Source organism: Pseudorasbora parva, chromosome 12 (assembly GCF_024679245.1).
Source record: "Pseudorasbora parva isolate DD20220531a chromosome 12, ASM2467924v1, whole genome shotgun sequence".
NCBI classification, from domain to species: domain Eukaryota; kingdom Metazoa; phylum Chordata; class Actinopteri; order Cypriniformes; family Gobionidae; genus Pseudorasbora; species Pseudorasbora parva.
Genome location: NC_090183.1, coordinates 1,487,903 through 1,510,000, shown reverse-complemented (window position 1 = coordinate 1,510,000; position 22,098 = coordinate 1,487,903). Strand labels below are relative to the sequence as shown.

General features: G+C 40.3%; 2 protein-coding genes and 1 long non-coding RNA gene across 3 annotated transcripts in view; 1 reads left to right on the top strand and 2 right to left on the bottom strand.

Annotated features, from left to right (window-relative positions):
* LOC137093404 (zinc finger E-box-binding homeobox protein zag-1-like) overlaps window positions 1–7,652 on the bottom strand; it is a 70,766-nt gene extending 63,114 nt beyond the window's left edge. The window contains exons 1-2 of the mRNA XM_067458215.1: window positions 7,589–7,652; window positions 5,798–6,049 (exon numbers count right to left, since the gene is read on the bottom strand). Coding sequence (XP_067314316.1) covers window positions 5,798–5,927 — 130 coding nt within the window. The 5' untranslated portion in view covers window positions 5,928–6,049; window positions 7,589–7,652. The remainder of the gene's footprint in view (window positions 1–5,797; window positions 6,050–7,588) is intronic.
* A 613-nt stretch (window positions 7,653–8,265) lies between these two features.
* Window positions 8,266–21,767, top strand: LOC137093807 (uncharacterized). The gene is made up of 4 exons (XR_010908561.1): window positions 8,266–8,357; window positions 8,462–8,582; window positions 8,730–8,926; window positions 21,636–21,767. It is a non-coding gene; the product is annotated as an uncharacterized lncRNA (long non-coding RNA).
* gli1 (GLI family zinc finger 1) overlaps window positions 13,189–22,098 on the bottom strand; it is an 81,354-nt gene continuing 72,444 nt past the window's right edge. Inside the window, exons 11-13 of the mRNA XM_067458710.1 lie at window positions 21,573–21,809; window positions 18,963–19,269; window positions 13,189–17,384 (exon numbers count right to left, since the gene is read on the bottom strand). Coding sequence (XP_067314811.1) covers window positions 15,055–17,384; window positions 18,963–19,269; window positions 21,573–21,809 — 2,874 coding nt within the window. The 3' untranslated portion in view covers window positions 13,189–15,054. The remainder of the gene's footprint in view (window positions 17,385–18,962; window positions 19,270–21,572; window positions 21,810–22,098) is intronic.

The window sequence follows — 22,098 nt, the reverse complement described above, 5'->3', positions numbered from 1 at the left end:
ACTGTATGTAGGCATAAATATTTATACATACATGCAAATTATTGGTCAAATGAATCATTTCTGTCTCAAAACACTGAGTTTTGATTATTTCGAAGCGGTCCGTTTATGTGTAAGTGTTCTCACACATGATCATTGGTCATCAGTGAATGAGTGTGTGGTTTGAATGGCAGTGTTTTCTAAATGAAACACGAGAGCTGTTCGTTCTGAGTGGTGTGTGTAATGTAGAGAACTGTGCTTGTTTTACAGCAGCTAATGAGCTTGTAGTTTTAGAGACTTGGTCTGAACGAGTCGCCTCAAGTAACACTTCTAGGCCCCGTTTACACTGCATGGCTCAAGTGACCCAATTCAGATTTTTTCCTCTCGTTCATCAGATCGGATATGACGTGAATGTGTAAGCAGGAGAAAAAGGCATTAATTCTGATATCCTCAGATCGGATTCAGGCCTCACTCATATGTGGTAAGAAATCTGATATGATTCATATGCGTGCATTATCGTCTGCCATGTAAGCGGTCCAATCGGATCTTCCCCTGAGTCGTACGTCCTTGAGAAAGGGACGGAGGCAAATGAGGACACGAACTGCGATCAACGGCTCTCCTCTTTTTCTCCGCCTTACGAGAGAGATCTTTCTCTGACTTTTAAAGGGTTAGTTCACCCAAAAATCATGAATGACTCGCCCTCATGTGGTCGGACACCCGTCAGACCTTCGTTCATCTTCAGAACACAGATGAAGATATTTTAGTGTAAAGCTGAGAAAGGCTTCAGATAGGCCTCCATTGGCATTCAGTCCATTCCCACTCACAAGACCCATAAAGGCCCTAAACACATCGACACACAGCCCATCTCACTACAGCGGCTGCACAATAATGTTACAATGCGGCGAAAATAGTTATTGTGCGCACAAATCAAAATAACGACTTTATCCGTCAAGTTCTTGACGTGAACTCGATAGGCCTGTCACGATAACAAATTTTGCTGGACGATAAATTGGCCAATAAATTATTGCGATAAACGATAATATTGTCGTTCTGAGACCATTTTCATCTAAAATAATGATAATGGCATTGTCACACGCCTGTCCTGTCTTGTGTGCACATGTGGGTTTTGTCATGTCTAGCATGTGCTCGTGTCATTGTCTGACCCCTCCCCCTTGTTATCTGATTAGTGTTGATTTCTCGCACCTGTTCCCTCTTGATTTCTTCCCTTTATAAGCTCCTTGTGTTTGTCAGTCTGGGTTGGATCCTAGTATGTCTCGTCTATGTCTTCCAGTTCCCTGTGATTCTTTTGGTATGTTTGAGTCTTTGGTTTATGTTTTATGATTATGTGTTTTTTTCCCCCTCGTGGGTTTTGTTTTGAGTTTGTTTTCTTTTATAATAAATTATCATTTTCTGCACTTGAGTCCCCGCACCATTTTCCCTTGTCTGTGACGTGACAGGCATAATAATGCAGGTACATTTTTTTTTTAAATATCTATAAACGTTTATTTCTAAAGACTAGCCTATTTAACACTGAAAACGGAAAACATTTAAAATATCAATAAATCATTAATTAATAAATCATTACAAAAAATGAACAAAAGACCAAAAACAATAAATAAAATGGATGAAAACTGCAACAGATGAGGTGCAGATTTGGGATGGCACGGTTCGGTTCTGTACGGTTCTGGTTTTTGTTTCTTTTAATCGTTAACACTCCAGAAATGTACTTCAGCACATGATATACAACTTAATTATATCAGCAGTTTAGGATACAGCATTAAAAAAAAGTTATATCTTTTGATCATGCTCAAACAATTTGACCGTCTCTGAGGAAAGCTAGGTGAGATTACAGAAAGAGAGAAGACGTTGATGACATGCTTTTAATTTATTTGGCAAAAAGAGGAGAATGTGTATTGCTATCTCTACAGGACCTTATGTGCCTTTAGCACACAAAGATTGAACTGAGGAATTAACTTGCCTTTATCAAACTGCCAACTTCAGTGTAGCTTTAAGCCTCGTTTATACTCTGCGCGAGGGTGCACGCGGCAAAAATAACGCCAACGCAGAATGCACAAGACCCCATTTCGCTTGGCGATGTGCACGTAAAATTTTGTAACTTTGCATGCGGCTCCACAACCGAAGAGCCGCGGGCTCCAGGAGAAGCTGGCCGGGCATGACGTCTCATAACACCGGCATTCGGTCTGCGCGTCGAGCATCTCTCCAAATGAGGAGAGCGCGCAGTCAACGAGGAAAACAAACAAGCATGCAAATGGAAATTATCGCGGCCGAAAAAAATTATCAAGCTCATTTTTTTATCATGCGATTAATTGATTTATTGACTATCGCGACAGGCCTAGAACTCGACGAGAATATGACGATCCGCCGTTCATGACCCAGAAGAGGAGGAGCGAGACTTAAAGACAATACACTTGGTAAATAAAGTCGTTATTTAGATTTTTGTGCGCACAATAACTATTCTCGTCTCATTGTAAAGTGATTGTCCAGCCGCTGTAGTGAGATGGGCTGTGTGTCGATGTGTTTAGGGCCTTTATGGGTCTTGTGAGTGGGAATGGACTGAATGCCAATGGAGGCCTATCTGAAGCCTTTCTCAGCTTTACACTAAAATATCTTCATCTGTGTTCTGAAGATGAACGAAGGTCTGACGGGTGTCCAACCACATGAGGGCGAGTAATTAATGACATAATCTTCAGTTTTGGGTGAACTAACCCTTTAAAGATGAGTGGAAAAGTGCGGAAAGCAAAACATTGTTTAATCATTTTGTCTGCGTCCATTGCATATGGCGCCATTTTACTTCCTTTTCCGGTTAAGAACGTCCTGGGCTGTTTCGCCAGTGTACAGTTTAAATGCAAATATCGGATACGGGTCACTTTTAAAAGATGATTTAAGCGAGTCATAGAAAAAGCGGACATAGTCACCAAATCAGAATTGTGCATTAAGACCTGCAGTGTAAATGCGGCCTTGTGCTGCGTTCACACCGCACGCGAATGACGCAATTCGCGCAGGTGATCTACGTGTTAAGTCAATGCAGAGACGCGAAAAGGCATTCTGCGGTGCGATTCGCGCAAATGAGGCGACAAGGATCACGCGAATTGAGCGTTTTGAACGCGCGAAACGCTCAAGTTGAAAAATCTGATTTTAAAAAAAAAAAACTAATGTTTTTGTGTCACAAAATGTAGTTTTAATAGTTTTTCAGGCGAGAATGTAGTTGTTTAAAGCTCAAATGTGTAGTTTATTTATTAAGAGAGCGCCTATTTGAAAATTTGATCTGGCGTTTTCGGAGGTGTGAGAGCGCGGAGCTCAGCGCTCATCAACCCCGGCGAGAGCAGCCTTAACTCGGCTCGTCCTTCTGCCGCTGCCACTGTCTGGCAGAAGCCCCTCCCATGGCGCAAATTCGCGTCTGTTGTGTAGTGAATGTCACACGCCAATGAAGCAAATGGATTAAAAATGTTCCCACGTCCAACTTTGTGCGAATAGCGCGGTTTATTCGCGTCAATCGCGTGCGGTGTGAACTTGCTAAGTGTCTAAGCAATAAAAAGAAAAAAACGTAAAGCAAGATATTAAAGGCATAGTATGTAATTTTTCAATTCTTATTCAACACAAAGGCATGTCTTGACTTTTGAGTGGGCCGAGCTTTTATTCTGCTGCGTGCTTCCGATTCTTCCGTGTGTGTGTGTGGTAACGCAGCGTTGTTTTATCATCTCACACGTGTGTTAAAGTGATGTTATAATGCTATTCTGTGTGTCAGCTCAGCGCTACTTTGGGACACTTGTTCACACTGCAGTGAGCGAGATCATAAGCATGGTAAAACACGGTACTCCGTGCGGTAAATCAACAACACCAGGTTTAAAGCTGGAGAACAATCATTAGTTTCTGTCCATCAATGATCCAAACAGTGTCTAATAAAACACATCAGATATTAAAGCAGCGATAGTGCTGCTATGGTTACTACACAATAACACCGGAAATCCAGCGGGGAGGACATGCATAAAATAAAAAAAAATGTAGAGTGACAGAAGCTGCACACACACACACACACACACACACGACCGTGTCCTGGTTAAAATCACTGATTTCTCTGGATATAAACATTCGTAGAAACATTTGGGATAATGCACACAATATATAGTGGATTCTGGATATTTTAATCTAAAAATCTTACATATTGTGCCTTTAAAGCAAGTGTCATTCATTGTAAAGGAAGACGCACAAACACACCTTTCAAATAAAAACGAGAAGTTTGAGCTGCTAAATCAATAGATGTGTCCGTCTGTGGTCGCACTCTTAAAAATAGGTTCTTTATTAGCATTGATGGTTCCAAGTAGAACCACTAAAGGTTCTTAATCGTGAAAAATGTTCTTCACACTAAGAAGAAAACAGAACCGATCACTGAAAGCTTCCTTTATTTTTAAGTGGGTGATGTTGGTAATGCGAACCGACTTCATACATCCACGACCATTAGAGGAACGTCTCAAACGTTCCTCGTGTGCATCAGCGGTTTATAAAGGCTAGGAAGCATCTCACCGATGCATGAACACACACAGGGCGAGTGTGTGTGTGAGGTGACAGGGTGGGCTTTAACTTAGCTCTGGGATCACACACTAGTGTGAGCTTGACAAAACTAACACTAATACCGCTTTCAAATGAGGAACCTATCTAACCACACTCCTGCACTCAAATGCACACTGTCTATCCTGCGTGCATCTCGAACAAAAACGTCTTCAATCATGTGTAAAACACTACACACAACACTACACACAACACTACACACAACCCTACACACAAGCAGCAAAGCACCTTCACACCTCCCATCGGACCTCAGAGACTTGCAGCAACAACCATTGTCTTGCATTTATCTACACACAATCTATCAAACAAATAAAGTCGATGAAATGTGAAATTAACAGATTAGTAGGCTTACTAATAAAAAACTGCATATTAAACCTGCTACTAAATAACCGAGAGCAGTGTAGATGAGGAACTCATACTAAAGGCCCAAACGGAGCCAGATTTCTTCAACAACGCCAAAGATACTCAGATATTATTTATAGTTGAATGCAATTAAAATATTGATTTTAAATTAATGCATGCATAATTGAATTCAATTCTGGTTTCAGTGTCCTAACATATGTTACATGCACTTCCCATAGTAATAATAACAACAGTAAATGATGCATAATTACATGCAAATCACCCTATAATAAGTGCATGTTGTTAATTAATATTACTCAGCACTGTAAATAAATAAAGTGCAACGCCCTTTTTTGAAGAACACTGCACAAGTATAAACCTATATGTAGTTTTGATTTGATGAATGCATTTGCCCAAGTAAATAAATCGTTTAATAATAGACATAAATCATACAAGGCAATGACATTACTTTCAATAGAGTATTGCGCATGCATTAATTGTAATAAGCGCAATATGCGTGCGATATAAAAATGATAATGCATGCGTTTAATGCTTGATTATTATAGGCTGTAATCAGTTAAAACAATCTCTATTCTATTAGAATTGACAAATACAAATCGAAACTTTGTTTGTGCATTAGCAAAAGCCCAGATATTAAGCCTGTGAGGAAGTGCAACAAATAGTGCATCTGTAAAAGTCAATGAAAATGTGATGCTGAGGTCTGCAGAAATGATGCAAGTTCTGCTAACTTTGACAGTCAATGCACGAGCAAATGTAAAACGTTTCCCGCTTTCCATTTCTCCATGAATGCATGGGATAATAGTTTGGGAAGTTGCTGAAGTGCGCGTTAATCTGTTTAAGAAATAAGCCAAAGTTCTCCCACTGCACCGACCTTGGTTTCTCCGCGGGTTCGCCTGCTTCCTCCGCTTTCCTCGGCTCCTCTCCGCCATGTCGTCGTCGTGCTTCCCCGGGGATCGCGCGCACGGATCGGTCGGATAAATGACCGGAGTGTCGCTCCGCATCGCTCGCGCCCCACAGCGCGTGACTGCAGTAGCGCTCAAACCCGCGGCGCGATCTGCAGCGGCTTTAGTGATGTCATCGGCGGAGGCAGGTCCGGTGTCAGCCCGTGGCACTGTGAGGTGTGCTGTAAGGAAAGAGAAATTGTGCAAAAGAAAGTGTGTCAGATCCTTTTTTTTTTTTAAGAGACACATGCTCATGTCTTCTGATTCTTCTGGTCATAAAGACCACCGTTAAATCCTGTCATAGATTATATATGCATAAACTATGATGCCATGTGGAGATGCACCAATTTGGGCATGCATTTTGTTAATCATGCTTGCAGAAAATTTTGACCAAATAAAAAACCGAATGCATTACTATAGCTAAAATTGCATACATAATATGCACAAATTTAACAAAAAATTACCTTTTGCAAAAGAAAGTGTGTCAGAACCTGTTTTTTTAAGAGACACATGCTCATGTTTTCTGATTCTTCTGGTTATGAATACCACCGTTTAATCCTGTCATACTGTTTATGACAGTATATGCATGCCATGCATGTGGAGATGCACCAATTTTGGCATGCATTTTATTAATCGTAATATTTTGTCTACTATGCATGCAGAAAAACTTGACCAAATAAAAAAAAATGTAGTTTAATGCGTTATTATAGCTAAAATAGCACATTTCATGCTCTCAAGTTTCATTTTTAACAATTTTAACTTTTGCAAAAGAATAGTGTGTCAGAACCTGTTTTTTTGTTTGTTTGTTTGTTTTTTGAGAGAGAGAGAGAGAGAGAGAGAGAGAGAGAGAGAGAGAGAGAGAGAGAGAGAGAGAGAGAGAGAGAGAGAGAGATTCTCTTCTGATTCTTCTGGTAATAAAGACCACCGTTTAATCCTGTCATACTGTTTAGGTTATATATGCATAAACTATGATGCCATGGAGATGCACCAATTTGGGCATGCATTTTATTAATCGTAATATGCTGTCTATGCATGCAGAAAACTTAACCAGATAAAAAAGCATATAGCTAGTTGAATGCATTATTATAGCTAAAATTGCATACATTTTATGCACAAATTTAACAAAAAATTACCTTTTGCAAAAGAAAGTGTGTCAGAACCGGTTTTTTTAAGAGACACGTGCTCATGTCTTCTGATTCTTCTGGTCATAAAGACCACCGTTTAATCCTGTCATACCGTTTAGATTATATATGTTGTCTACATGCATCTTTTAGTTTAATGCATGATTAGTTAGCTACTCTCGCAAAAAAATCGTAAATTTTATGCACGCAAAATAAGGTTTTTTAACATTTTACAAAAGAAAGTGTGTCAGAACCTGTTTTTTTTTAAGAGACATGCTCACGTCTTCTGATTCTTCTGGTCATGAACACCACCGTTACATGTGGAGATCATTATAGTAGGCTATATGCATATATATGACGTGTCATGCATGTGGAGATGCACCAATTCATTTTACCAGATGTAAGTGTTATGACAATACAATTATTTAGATATTTGATACAAGTAGGCTATATAAGTAGGCCTATATTAAAACGTATATCAATAATATTCGGCATGCATTTTATTAATCGTAATAGGTTGTCTATGCATGCAACAACAACAACAAAAACAATGCATGTAGCCTAGTTTAATGCATTATTATTTTAGCAAAAACTTCATACATTTAATGCACGCAAAAGTGCGCAGGTACACGTTTCTGATGAGCGATGGAATCGCACCTGTTCCCGCTCCCCCATCAGCCCCTTCTCCCGTTGATCGCTGTAGGAAGTATTGCATTGTCACCTCTTTTGTCCGAGTAATTGAACGGTAATCTGTTTAGCAACTGAAAAAGAAAAGCATCAGAAAAACTCAAACACGCCGTTTCAGGACCCCTACCTGTGCATTCACACCAACACACACACACACACAAACCCCCACCTGAACGCGCAGCGGAGCCAGAGCGCGCAGTGTCATGATAATGCCCGCGCTATGCGTCCTGAGGTGCGCGAGGTAGGGTGGACCTTGATCCCTAAGCGCTTCCAAATAAATTACTTTTCCCCCTTTAAATCATGTTAATGGATAACTAATAATGCTATTTTTAATGCAATTGCGCTTGTTAATAATTATTAATTTAAATATTATATTGTTGTCTTGCATTATCCAACGATTTAAAATTACTGTCTGAAATAGCACATCATCTGTGATATATTACATGATTTCTGCTCTTTTGAAAACTATCGATTATATATTTATGCTGTCTCGATTGTGTTTTAATTTTGCTGGCTCGCGCCAGAGAAAAAAAGCGCGGCAACGAACTCTGAGGGGGAAATAACTTAATCTTAATCGCTGTTTTTACAACAGTGGGCGGATTTTTTTGTGTGTCTTTCATACAGACATTACAAGAAAACCCACAACACAAAGAATAACCGAGATTTAAAAGACTAAAAAATGGTTTGTAGGCTAGTTTTCTTGGCTATTTGGCTTAGCATAAACGTCTTAGGCTAAATTAAACGACTTAGCCTTATTCATAACGTCTGTTCTTCCTTTTATTCCAGGCTTTATTTTCTTTTTTTGTGCTCTTATTCAACACATGATGCCAATAGGATGTTTTTACAACTCTTACAACAAATACTGTGTTGGTACCACGGTAAAAAGATATCATATGCGAATACTATGGTACGTTAATTTCCATTGAAGAACAGCATGATTACCATAATTTACATAGTAATTCGATGTTCTTATACCTTTTAACACTGGATCATGTGCATTTTAGAGACCAAAAATGCTTGTGTTTGTCGTTTCTAATGGACATTTGTTTTGTAGGGACATAAAATAGAGTGTTTCAGGTGGTGAAAGCCAGAGAAAAGGAGAAGGGATGAGAGGTCACTGTCCTTTTGTCCAGGAGAGGAAAAGAGATGGAATGGGCCATAAACCTACACCCTGCTGAGGATCTTGGATGTGTGGAAGACACAAAGAAAAGCCCCATTCACCACTTCACCTCTGCCCCTGTATAGATGATGGTAGGAAAGTGTTATTTACATTAATGTTATACACGAGGTATCGTTATCTCTTTATGTGCGAACAAAGAGGGCAGTTTGCTGTGTGCAATGAGCCTAAAAACAGCCGGTAAGTGCAGGAATCTGGGCACCAAATGTTGGGACGCCCTAGGGTGGGGTGTCCCGTGGGGTTTCCAGCTCCAGGAGTTTGGCAGGGGTTCAGAGAGAGAGCAAAGGGAGGAGTCTTCTTTAACAGCATATTAAACAGGAGTTAATTATATGCCAACCTTTGTGACAAAGAGAATAAAAAGCCTCGACTTGAATGGCAAACCAAGAAAAGAAAGTCATTATGCTGGTTTCACTTCTTTGCATGTGAAAACCTCAGCGCTTATTTTGCAATTTCCATTTGTATCAGCAACCTCAGCTCAGTAGATTGTGGCTTAAGTCGGGCTGTAGATCAGAACTCTCCCTTTAGAAATCAGCAGATCTTAAACAACTAGCACCTTCGCCACATTATCTGTTCAGTGTATTGAGTTCAATAAGGGTTTGCAGTGATCATTTTTTTAATTCTAGAGTTCATAGGCATCACAGAATAAACACAATTTTTCTTGAATGATCTTAAATTTAATCACATATTACATTTAAAAAAAAATGTTATGCCTTTGGCAGACACTTTTATCCAAAGTGACTTACATTGCATTCAAGGTAGACATTTTATATTATTGTCAGTTTTTTCCTCCCTGGGAATTGAACCCATGACCTTGGCGTTGCAAGCGCCACACTCTACATTTTTTTTATTTTATGCATGTCACAGACGCTTTTATCCAAAGCAACTTACATTGCATTCAAGGTAGACATTTTATATTATTGTCAGTTTTTTCCTCCCTGGGAATTGAACCCATGACCTTGGCGTTGCAAGCGCCACACTCTAAATTTTTTTATTTTATGCATGTCACAGACGTTTTTATCCAAAGCAACTTACATTGCATTCAAGATAGACATTTTATATTATTGTCAGTTCTTTCCTTCCTGGGAATCGATCCCATGACCTTGGTGTTGCAAGCGCCACACTCTACATTTTTATTTTTTTATTTTATGCATTTGGCAGACGCTTTTATCCAAAGCAACTTACATTGCATTCAAGGTAGACATTTTATATTATTGTCAGTTTTTTCCTCCCTGGGAATCGAACCCATGACCTTGGCGTTGCAAGCGCCACACTCTACATTTTTTTATTTTATGCATGTCACAGACGTTTTTATCCAAAGCAACTTACATTGCATTCAAGATAGACATTTTATATTATTGTCAGTTCTTTCCTTCCTGGGAATCGAACCCATGACCTTGGCGTTGCAAGCGCCACACTCTACATTTTTATTTTTTTATTTTATGCATTTGGCAGACGCTTTTATCTAAAGCAACTTACATTGCATTCAAGGTAGACATTTTATATTATTGTCAGTTCTTTCCTCTCTGGGAATCGAACCCATGACCTTGGTGTTGCAAGCGCCACACTCTACATTTTTTTATTTTTATTTTATTTTATGCATTTGTCAGACGCTTTTATCTAAAGCAACTTATATTGCATTCAACGTAGACATGTTATATTATTGTCAGTTCTTGCTTTCCCTGGGAATCGAACCTATGACCTTGGCGTTGCTAGCGCCACGCTCTACTGGTTGAGCTACAGAAAAGCCTATTAGATAATTTCTTTTATTTTTGCAAAATATGCAAATCAAAAATGACTCAACAAGCCACATGATTTGATTAATCGGTCATGTCTGGGACGGGTTCAATACTCCGGTTAACCCTAAGTATGAGCAAAAGTGAAGGGATACTCACCTGATCCTAAGTACCTAGGGCAAGATGAGAGATGGTTATGTCAGGAAAATTAGGATTTGGAGCAAGGTAAAAGAGGATCGGCCAGTTGTGTAGCAAATAACAGATGGGAGATGACGGGTAGAATTGAGAATGCAATGGGCAGGTCCTCATTGGTTACACACACCACACACGGTATTAGATCCATGGGGCCGAATCAGGGTACCAGGGACCGAGATCCACGGCATTATACACTCAAGCACACACACACATGGCATGTAGTCCAGGAAAATCTTTCTTTTGATCTTATAATCAGGGACAGGGAAAGGCCAAGTATGGAGAGGATTAGCTTTGTCACAGAGATTTCAGTATTAGTGAGCAAAAATGTTCTCTTTGTAACTAAAGGAGGAGGGATCTAATATGCCAGTGTAACACAAACCCTGTATGTGGCTCACAAGACTTAAAGATCATGAGCTGTAGTGCTGGCGCCATCTGGAGGACATTCAACTTTCTTAAACCGTAAAAATAAAGGCAGTGAATAAATATACTGAAGCATTAACTCTTTCCCCGCCAAAATCCCTTTTTTACTTCAGAAAGTTAGGAGCACCCATCGGAAATTGAGGAACACAACTACAATTTATATATATTAAAATATTAATTTTATTTATAAACAACATCACATTTTGTAGAGAAATGAAAATGGTAGTGATGCACAGATTAGGATTTTTCATGGCCTCGGTTTAAATTGAATCGCAAATCAGATAATTACTCTTATTTTTGCAAAATATGCAAATTAAAAATGACTACTCATCAAGCCACATTGTAGAGAAATGAAAATGGTAGTGATGCACAGAATATGATTTTTCATTTTTGTTTTTTCCAAACAAATTTGTTGTTTATTTGCTCTATAACCCTTGTGCATCCTTATGGAAATTTTGGTCTTTTTCAGTTTTGTTTTTTTGATCATGTTAATGCTAACTACATCTATTTTGCACTAGGTACACACAATAGCAAACTTAGCATCGTTTGAATAAAAATGTCCCCATTGGAATCCATTCAAAATGCCATTTTTAATCCCAGCGCCATTTAACTGTTAAATGATGCAATCTCAAATGATGCTCAAAATGTTGCTTTTTTATGAAACTTACTCTCATTCAAGTGTTGCTAAATAAAGAATGCATAAAGCTAGAATAAAACAGGTTCAGATGTTCAGATATTCATACAACAAAATATTCTGGGTGCCATGACATTTTTGTGAAAATTATCAAAAATGGTTGCTTTAAAAAAAAGGTTAATATTGATGCTCGCATTATTTTACATATGAAACTACTTGCATAAGGGCATATTTCTGCATGAAGGCACCTCACAAAACTGATTTCGGACAGACTTCTAAGGCACTGTAACAGTTTAATGATCTACAATAAAATAGAGAGAGCTTTGGTGAGAACTTAACAAATATTTCATTACTACATTAGTAATTTCTTGCTAGAAATGACATCAGAAATGGAAAATATTGGTAAAAAACATACATTTACACACAAACTGACCAGCAAACACAACGCTCGGACGCCATCTTTTCCCCCCAGCTCATTTTTGATTGGTCATTTTTGAGACCAATGCTAATGGACTGATATGATTCAATGATGTATGCTTAGCTATGCTAAAAGTGGTACTGCCATATACAGATATTGGCTGAATGGATTCAAAAACGTTCAAACTCAACTGTATAACTCTAGGGACTTGGAAAATGAGCCGAAGTGGAGTGTTCCTTTAAAGACAGAAAAACGGTCGGTGCATGGTCTAAAAGGGTCGTCCTCGTCTCTTAAAGAGTCATGGGTGTTTTTGGGCGTAATGAGCAGTAAACATGTCCAGTGGTGGGACAACTCTGTGGCAAACCTCCCGTATTTTCTGCATACCATTTAAAGCAAAAAGAAGATCAAAAGCACTTATTAGAGGCACAACACTTCTTTTAACTCTAGGTAGGTGTCAATCCAATCAGAACCGTTAGACTCGACGTAACTGTTTTATATATATATATATATATATATATATATATATATATATATATATATATATATATATATATATATATACATATATATATATATATATATATATATATATATATATATATATATATACACGAGTTCAGACTGGCGCTGATGTTGTGTGTTTGCTCACGTGATAACAGAAGCAACGTCATACACACATGACGACAAGGAGGTTAATGTGGTGTGTAAAGCGAGTTACCCAGTTATGTCTGCTGGTTTTACTGAGATGTCTTATCCCGTGGGAATTGGCCATTAATATTACAGACATCCTGAGGTAAAATTACTTTACCCCACCTCCCCATGTTAAACTAATCCTGTCCAAATAGGGCTTATGGCATCGCACCTGCAATGCGCCGGATGGAAGATAGGGCCCAAAACGTTGTTTGTCCAAGATTTTACATGTTTTCCAGGTACATGGATAAGCACAATGAAACATTATAGTACAACACATCTTCTTCCATCACAAGCTCTGTTTATTTATAAACTGGTATAATATAGTACCTTTGTACAAAAATTTAGAAAATGGTACGCAAAAATATCACTTAGTTTCCTTGTACATAGATGAGATAAATGCTAATATCATAAATCTGTTACTACTTTATGAACTTTTGCCAGCAAAAAAAAAAACGTTTGAGTGAAACTGTGACAGATATAAAAACACACAGAAATGCAAAAACCACAAAATGTTTTTTTTTTCTTAAAAAAAAAAAAGAGGAAACATTCTTTATCACAGCAATATGGAAGCGCATGACGGTGTTTCTCGCAAATATCAAGTGTGGCCTCGTCTCAGTGCCAGTCGTCTTTGGTATGCCACAAAAAGTGGAAACACTGGGATTTTTAAAGGGTTATGTCCGTACCGCACCCCTCGATAACACTTAAAAGATACTTAAAACGAGTTAGGCACAAGTGTTGCAACAACAGAGGACTTAAAACCAAAAGCTTGACAGACATCAAGTACCTGCACTGTTTGTAACATATTCATACTATATGGAAACTTTAATAAAAAAATATCACTTCTCCTCAGCTCAGTGCTGTTGTCAGTGCAATGCATATGCATGCTAGCTTGGGTTATGTAGCGCAGCGCAGACTAAGAGAAACATTACACAAAACACAACTCAGTGCCGTTACCCTTTAACGCATCTGTCTGAAAGCAGACTAGTCAAACAATCAGAAAACAAAAACATGAATATTATGATTCGAAGGCACTTGTCTAGACCTAGAGAGATAATTGACAAGGCTTTAAAATACTGTTCTGTAATCTGCCATTATGACAGTAAGCAATGAGTTTTAAGGAGAAAACTCTTTCTCTTAAGCTCAAAGTATAATTTTTTGTCCATGCATACGCCTTGAATTTCTTTGCACTCATAAGTTGGTCCACAAGGCGACACGGTCCTGGGCTGCATTTCCCAAAAGCATCGTTAGCCTAAGTTGATCGTAGAGACCATTGGTGACAATTGTTCTACAATCAATTTAAGCTTACGATGCTTTTGGGAAACGCAGCCCAGGTCTTTTCGTGGTAGAAAAAGAAAGGAATGGAACGACAAACTTCAGAACACCCAAAAACAATAAACGCCAGAGTTCAGAGATGCACAGAACTCTAGTTTAAAAGAGTACAAAGACTTTTATATTGCTTATAACTTCTGGAACGAAAGAGCGCAGACAAGATAAAACTTTCTTGTGCGTTTCTGTCAACCGCCTGTGTTCATGCATTGTGCTGCACTCATACGTGTCAAAACTGAAGTATACTTTGGGCTTTATACTGTTTATCCATCCATCCATCTTGTTTTCTCCAACATGTCGTACCTGTGAGGAATCAAATAGGCCACAATGGTCAAAGGCACTTGAGTCCTATCTTTACTAATACTTCTAGAGAATGTGCCTACTAGCGTCTTCCTTTACACATTCACTCACTTTGTATTTCAGTCTTATGTGTTGTTAATGTGGCCCAAGACCAGATATGTATCAAACAGAACCTTTTCTTTTCTTCGTTCCACCATGTATGCTCATATTTACATTTTAAACAAAGACTTCCATCTTAACAGTCTCACAGTAGTGACTGGAATGCCCAATGAGTAATAGGCGGTTATGTTTAGCAACATATTTCACACATTTAAACTATTACGCAAAATATGTGAGATCCCATTTCGGACACCAGAAAATCCATCAATACGTGGCGTGTGAACAGGAAGAGGCACGTTCAGAGGAACCTTTAGTGATGTGAGGGCAATAGTTTCTGAGTCCACATGCTCAATATGCCCCAATTATACTGTATGTAGAAGCACTTTAAGACATTGTGTTCAAGTACTTGTTCTCCCCAGCTAGGGACGTCAACATTGAAGTCATGTCCCCGATTGCCATATTAGACAGGCCACTTGGAAGAGTGATGGAGGTTTGGGGTGTGGTGAGACGAGAGGAGGTCTGAGAGGAGCATTGATGGTGTCCTGGGTTTATTGGACTGTAAGATGAAGGCTCTGGGTCATCGATGATGGACGCAAAGTCAATCTGAGCGTTCTCCAAGTCCAGGTTTTCTAAGGCGTTGGACATGGGTGCAGGATCCGAGTAGGCCATTGATTTGGTGCTTGGGTCTATCCCAGTTAGGTGTTGCTGGGCCAGGCACGGACCATCTTGAGTCTTCTCGATGTCATGGTGCATGTGAATCTGGCCTGTGTAGTACATGGGGTTGTTGTTGTTATTGGTGAAGTTTTCCGAATGCTGTTGTGGTTGAACCGGTGGAAGTCGAACTCCTCTTCTGGGACTTATGGTGGACTGGACCGGGCTCAGGTGGGGCGGGCTGCCCAGGTAAGCTCCACTATTTTGGCGACTCAAAGGCTTCCGTCCCTGAGGTGGTCGTGGCACCATATCCGGCCCATAGCAAGAGCCCTGCATCCCAGCTGTATGCTCCTTGACTCGGTTTTGTGGAGGACTCATTAAGTTCTGATTCGGGTAACCTTGATAAGTGTTACCAGGATACAGGTTAGCTTGTTGATGCTGCATAATCGCAGTTTGTCCTCCCATCTCTAAGACATCAGGCTTCCCAGAAAGACCATCGACTACCCTTTGCTCCTGCTGTTGCTCCCAAAGGAGAGCCTGCTGGGATTGCACGTAGTTTCTCACCATCATCTCTTTCATTTGATGCATTGGTGTCTGCGATCTACGGCTCTCCGCAAGAGCAAGATTTATACCTGCACCACTCGGGAACAATCCCGCTTGGCTTTGCTGCGGAAGACCGGCTTGCGTTCCCATCTGGAAGTCACAGCTGGCATTGGAGGATCTTCCCATAAGTCCTTGCGGTGGATATCCTTGCATATTCGCATTATGCCGATTTAGAGGTTTGGTGTTCTGGCAGGAGCTGGATCCTCCCATTGACGGATGGAACTGCTCAGGTTTTATAGTAACTCTTTGATGGTCAGATGTTGGGTCGTATACGGCCTGTTGAAGATAATGCTGGCCTCCACCTTGATATTGCATGCCAGTCTGAGGGCTTTGAAGCTGGTTAGTCTGTCCCCATGGCCCCGATCCGTCACCTTGATTTGGAAAGTGTGGGCCGGATGGGCTAAGCTGGCATGTACTCATACCGTACTCAGCTTGCTGTAGAAGATTGCTCGCAATATCCCCCTGACCCATCACCCCAGTTGCACAGATCTCCTCGCGCTGATATGGACCTTGAATTTGAGACTGGTAGACTTGATCCATGCATCCTTCTTGTCCTGGAGACAATTGAGTGGCATTGTGAGGGTTGTAGCCCATGTAAGCTCTATCTCCACCTTGGATCATGTTGCTTTGCTCTCTGCCTTCCGAATTCCCATGTGGCTCCATAGCCATGGCCTCCATCATGACATTTTCAGTGATGCTCGGAGGACGAGGTGAGTACATGTGCCTGCTTAGAGAGGCGTCAGAACCACACTGTTGGAGCGCATTACGCCGACTCATGAGGGATACGTTGCTCAGGCTATTAAAGCGCTGCACTTTGGGTAAACCCTGCGAGTCGGCTCCTGAGCGGACTGGATCGCTGGCACGTCTCATGTTGTTGCCTGGTGCTTGATGCGGATAGATTACTCCCGTGCCATATTCGGCATTTGCACTGTGCCTTCTCATGCCACCTTGCTGTAGAAAGGGAGGAAGTGGCTGGCCGTGGCTCATGAATCCCACATGTCTTCCAGGTTGGTCCATGTTTGGAAGCGGGGTGGGCGGCGGACCGCCTGTTGCTGCTGCATATTTAGCCTTTAGACTGTATTGCTGTGCAGGAGTGAGACTTGGGAGACCTGGCAATCCGCCAGCATTCTGGCACGATCCGCTTCTTTGGCTGCTTTGAGGAGACAGTGGGTCATTTGGTACATCCGTCCCCATCCCAGATTGGCAATGCCCAACCTGGGATACATCACTGGAGCGCCGGCTTGACAGGTAAGGCGAGACTATGGATGAACGGCGGCTCACTGTGTAGGCAGAGCTCAGGCTGCTGGTGCCACTGCCACGCCGATCATTTGGTTGGCCTGACATTCCCATTCCCATTCCCATGCCGCCAACTCCTCCCAGATCAGGGGCGGAAAGCTCCATTACACGGCGATTGGAGAGCAAGGGTGAGGGCGCACACATGGCCATCATCTCTCCTGTTGCTGAAAGGAGCAGAGAAGAAAGCAGAGTTAGCATGAGAATTATTCAATGGCAGAATTTCAACCACATATTGATTATTGTAGGTTTCAGACATTTAAAGAGTTAGTTCACCCAAAAATTAAATGTATGTCACTAACTCCTCACCCTAATGTCGTTCCACACCCGTAAGATCTTCACACACAATTTAAGATATTTTATATTTAGTCCGAGAGCGTATGCAAGTGTATGCACACTATACTGTCCATGTCCAGAAAGGGAATAAAAACATCATCACAGTAGTCCATATGAGACATCAGTGGGTTAATTAGAGTCTCTTGAAGCATCACAAATACATTTGGGTCCAAAAATAACAAAAACTACGACTTTATTCAGCATTGTCTTTTTTCCCGTGTTCCTCAAATAACGATTAGAACGGTTATGAATCAGTGTATTGAGTCATGATTCGGATCGGCAATGTCCCGTGATTTCAGCAGTTTGACACATGATCCAAATCATAAATCAATACGCTGATTCATAACCGTTCTAATCGTTATTTGAGGAACACGGGAAAAAAGCCAATGCTGAATAGTCATAGTTTTTGTTATTTTTGGACCCAAATGTATTTTGGATGCTTCAAGAGACTCTAATGAACCCACTGATGTCTCATATGGACTACTGTGATGATGTTTTTATTCCCTTTCTGGACATGGACAGTATTATGTGCATACACTTGCATACGCTCTCGGACTAAATATAAAATATCTTAAACTGTGTGTGAAGATGAACGGAGGTCTTGTCGGAGGTGTGGAGCGACAATAGGGTGAGGAGTTAATGACACAAATTTTCTTTTTGGGTGAACTAACCCTTTAAGTACACATAAGTTGTAGCAAAACAATACTTTTATAGTTGTTAAATACACACTCATGATGTCTATGGAGGCGGCGATCACAATCCAATCATATGTTTTATTCATATTAGATACACATAGTGTAAAGCCCCGTTTCCACCGAAACCATTTGTCCCAGGAACTCTTTTTCCCTCAGACCTGCTGCTGTATGCATTTCCATCGCGGTCTTAAGTATCCTGAACACTGCAAAAAATGCTTTTCTTACATAGTATTTTTGTCTTGTTTCTAGTCCAAACATCTAAAAATTCTTAAAACAAGAAGTATTTACTAGACAAGCAAATTTATTGACTTGTTTTGGGAAAAATAACTCAAAATTAAAAGAGTTTTTGCTTAAAATAAGCAAAACAATCTGCCAGTGGAGTAAGCAAAATAATCTTAAAACAACGTTATTTTTCTCACCCCACTGGCAGATTATTTATCTTATTTTAAGCAAAATCTCTCTTAATTTTGACTAATTTTTTCCCAAAACAAGACAATAATTTTTACTTGCCTAGTAAATGTTTCTAAATATAAGATCTTTATTTTTATTTTACCTAGAAACAAGACAAAAATGCTAAGTAAGAAGCATTTTTTTGCAGTGTGTCACGAGTGTGCAGGTTGTAATATTATTTATGTTGTGCATTTTCATCAGGAAAACAAAATGCTTTTAACTGCAATCAAAAAGCAAACGTGCTTGATTTGCTTCATCTTTTACCTGAGAGAGTCGGTAGTTTGTTTCCTGCACTCCGCCCAGGTGGGGTTGGCCGGCGAATTTGCTTCAGTTTGTCAATCTTCAGATTCTCCAGCCTCTTCAAGGCTTGTACGGACATGCAGACTCCCGCTGACCCCACGGCACCGCTGGACTCGGCCACCCCGGGGTGCTCCTCTTGTGTGGTCAGATCCTCCAGACTGCCCGCTGCGTTAAGGTTCATCTCCACTCCGCTGTCGTTATTGTTGGCGCTCCCCAGTGGAGAACGCTCGCTACTGCAGGACGACTGACCGCCGGGGCTCGGCTGAGATTTCTAGAGGAAGATGATTCAAGATGTAACTAGTTATTATGCACTTGACTATCCATTACAGCAGGGCTCGACATTAAAGGGTTAGTTCACCCAAAAATGAAAATTAGATGTTTATTTGCTGACCCCCAGTGCATCCAACATGTCGGTGTGTTTGTTTCTTCAGTAGAATGCAAATTAAGATTTTTAACTCAACCGTTGCTATGTGCCAGTCATATAATGGGGTGAATGGGTAACAAGTCTATGAGAGGAAAACATACAAACAAAAAAACATGCTTATGCAACGTGCACAAAAACCCTGCTGCTCCTGACGACACATTGATGTCTTCAGACATGAACCGATTGGTTTCTGTGAGAAACACAACAGTATTTATGTAATTTTCTTACCTCATATCCTGACGAGTCTCATCAAGTTTCCGCATCGGCAGTAACTTCCGTTAGGTGAGGTCAAAACTGACGCGATCAGATATATAGATCCTCATTAGTGCCTGCGAAGATCGATCAAATGAGGAATCTACACGGTATATATATATCTATGATCGCGTCGGTTTTGACCTCACCTAACGGAAGTTACTTGCTGATGAAAACTTGAAGAGACTCGTCAGGATATGAGGTAAAAAAAATTACATAAATACTGTTGTGTTTCTCACAGAAACCGATCGGTTCGTGTCTTAAGACATCAATGTGTCGTCAGGAGCAGCAGGGTTTTTGTGCACGTTGCCTAAGCATGTTTTTTTGTTTGTATGTTTTGCTCTCATAGACTTGTTACCCATTCACCCCATTATATGACTGACACACTGCAACGGTTGAGTTAAAAATCTTAATTTGCGTTCTCCTGAAGAAACAGACACACCTACATGTTGGATGCACTGGGGGTCAGCAGATAAACATCTAATTTTCATTTGTGGGTGAACTAACCCTTTAAGCCTGTTCATGTGCTTTGACTTTTGGAAAAGTAAACCGGTCATTAACTTGTCAGAGTAAAAAAGGAGCTTGTCCAAAAAAAACAAAGTGAAAAATTGTGAAAAATTACAACTGCATTAAATAATGTTTTGAGATTTGTAGTTTTGAATAGACACAAAAGAAATGTTGGAAAGTATGTTTAAACATGAAACTAAACCTCCGGTAGGTGGCAGCAGGTGGCCGTCTTAATGAGTGAGTCATTGAGTCGTTCATTCACTCGATTCATTTAAACGCTGAATCGTTCAGTAACACACCTGTTGCTGTGAGACGTGTTAAGGTTCTGCTGTGAATGATTTTCGCTGCTGAAATAGAACAAAAGCACTCAATATTGGATCTAAAATGTACGTGACTTGAAGGCCATGTCCACACTAATACGTTTTCATTTGAAAACGTATATTTTTCTCTCCGTTTTGGCCTTCCGTCCACACTGAGACAGCGTTTTAAGTCAATGAAAACGTATCGTTTTGAAAATACGGATACATTTGAAAACGCTGTCTTCGCGTCATAGTGTGGACTGTGAAAACGGAGGCTTTTTAATACGATGCCCCTTTTTGTAGCCATTTGATGCAGTCATATGACCAATTCAGCCAAGATGGTGAATGATATTGTACAGCAGCTGTTTTGTATGCTTTCTGTTTTGACAGCCTTGTTAAATATTAATGTCAGTTTGTACACTTGTAAAAAGTACATTGTGTACTTTTCTCGACATTGCCGCAAAATTTCAAAGAGTAAATAAACGAGTAGCGGAAATGACGCAAGTCGAAGCGTCTTGGATTTGCTCATGCGCAGTATGTAAGCGTTTTCAGACATTTCAGTGTAGATGAACATTTTTTGGAAAACGATTGAAAATGATAGTGTGGACGCAGAGCATTTTTAGACGAAAACTCAGTTTTTAAATTTATCCGGATTAGTGTAGACGTAGCCTAAGTATATGTTAATGCTAGTGAATGTTAATTTATTGTTTATGAATCTGTCATATGAAAGCAGTGTCATTTTCAGTCATGATGGTATTCAGGAATACAGCTTAAACGCTCTAGTGTTGTAATTTCTCCTCGAGAGGCTGCTCGAGCGTCAACAGATCGACCTTGTTATCGTCAGTTAATTATATATTATTATCCACTATCGATTGCCACTTACACTACTAAACTAATGCACAATCATTCTTGCATTTTGGTGATTCGCTAGTTATTTTTTGTTTTAATCAGGCTCTTGTCCGTCGGGCAAGTAAAATTCTCTTTCACTTGTCCCTTCAAAAAATCATCTTGTCCCAGACAAGCGTTAATGTCAAGCCCTGCCTTTAACAAGCGTTAATGTCGATTACAGTAAGCATTGGGCTAAAGACTTACCAGTGTGCTTTCCGGAGCGAGTAATTTGCAGTCCTCTCTGCTTCTCTCCTCTTTTTCTATCAGAAGTTCCGAGTTTTGGCCTGCAGGGGTCAGACCTGGCGGCCTCGGACCGGTGTCTCCGCGGTGCTTTTTCGTGATGTGAGCCTCAGGACCGTGGACCGTCTTCACATGCTTCCTCAGAGAGCTCGGGTCCGTATAGCGCTTCGTACAGCCGGGAATCTTACAGACGTACGGTTTCTAAAGGCCAGAGAGAGGACAGCATGTCAGGTTAGACTGTGTTACATGCATTAAAGGGGTGGTTGCATGCCATTTCACTTTTTTAACTTTAGTTAGTGTGTAATGTCGCTGCTTGAGCATAAACAGTATCTGTAAAGTTAAAGCGCTGAAAGTTCAATGCAAACGGAGATATTGTCTTTTAAAGTTACGGCAGTTTATTGCCGACAAAAATGGCCGGTTTGGACTACAACGAGCTTCTTCCTGGGTTGGTGACATCATAAACCCTCGCTAGTCTCTGCAGATGTGACTA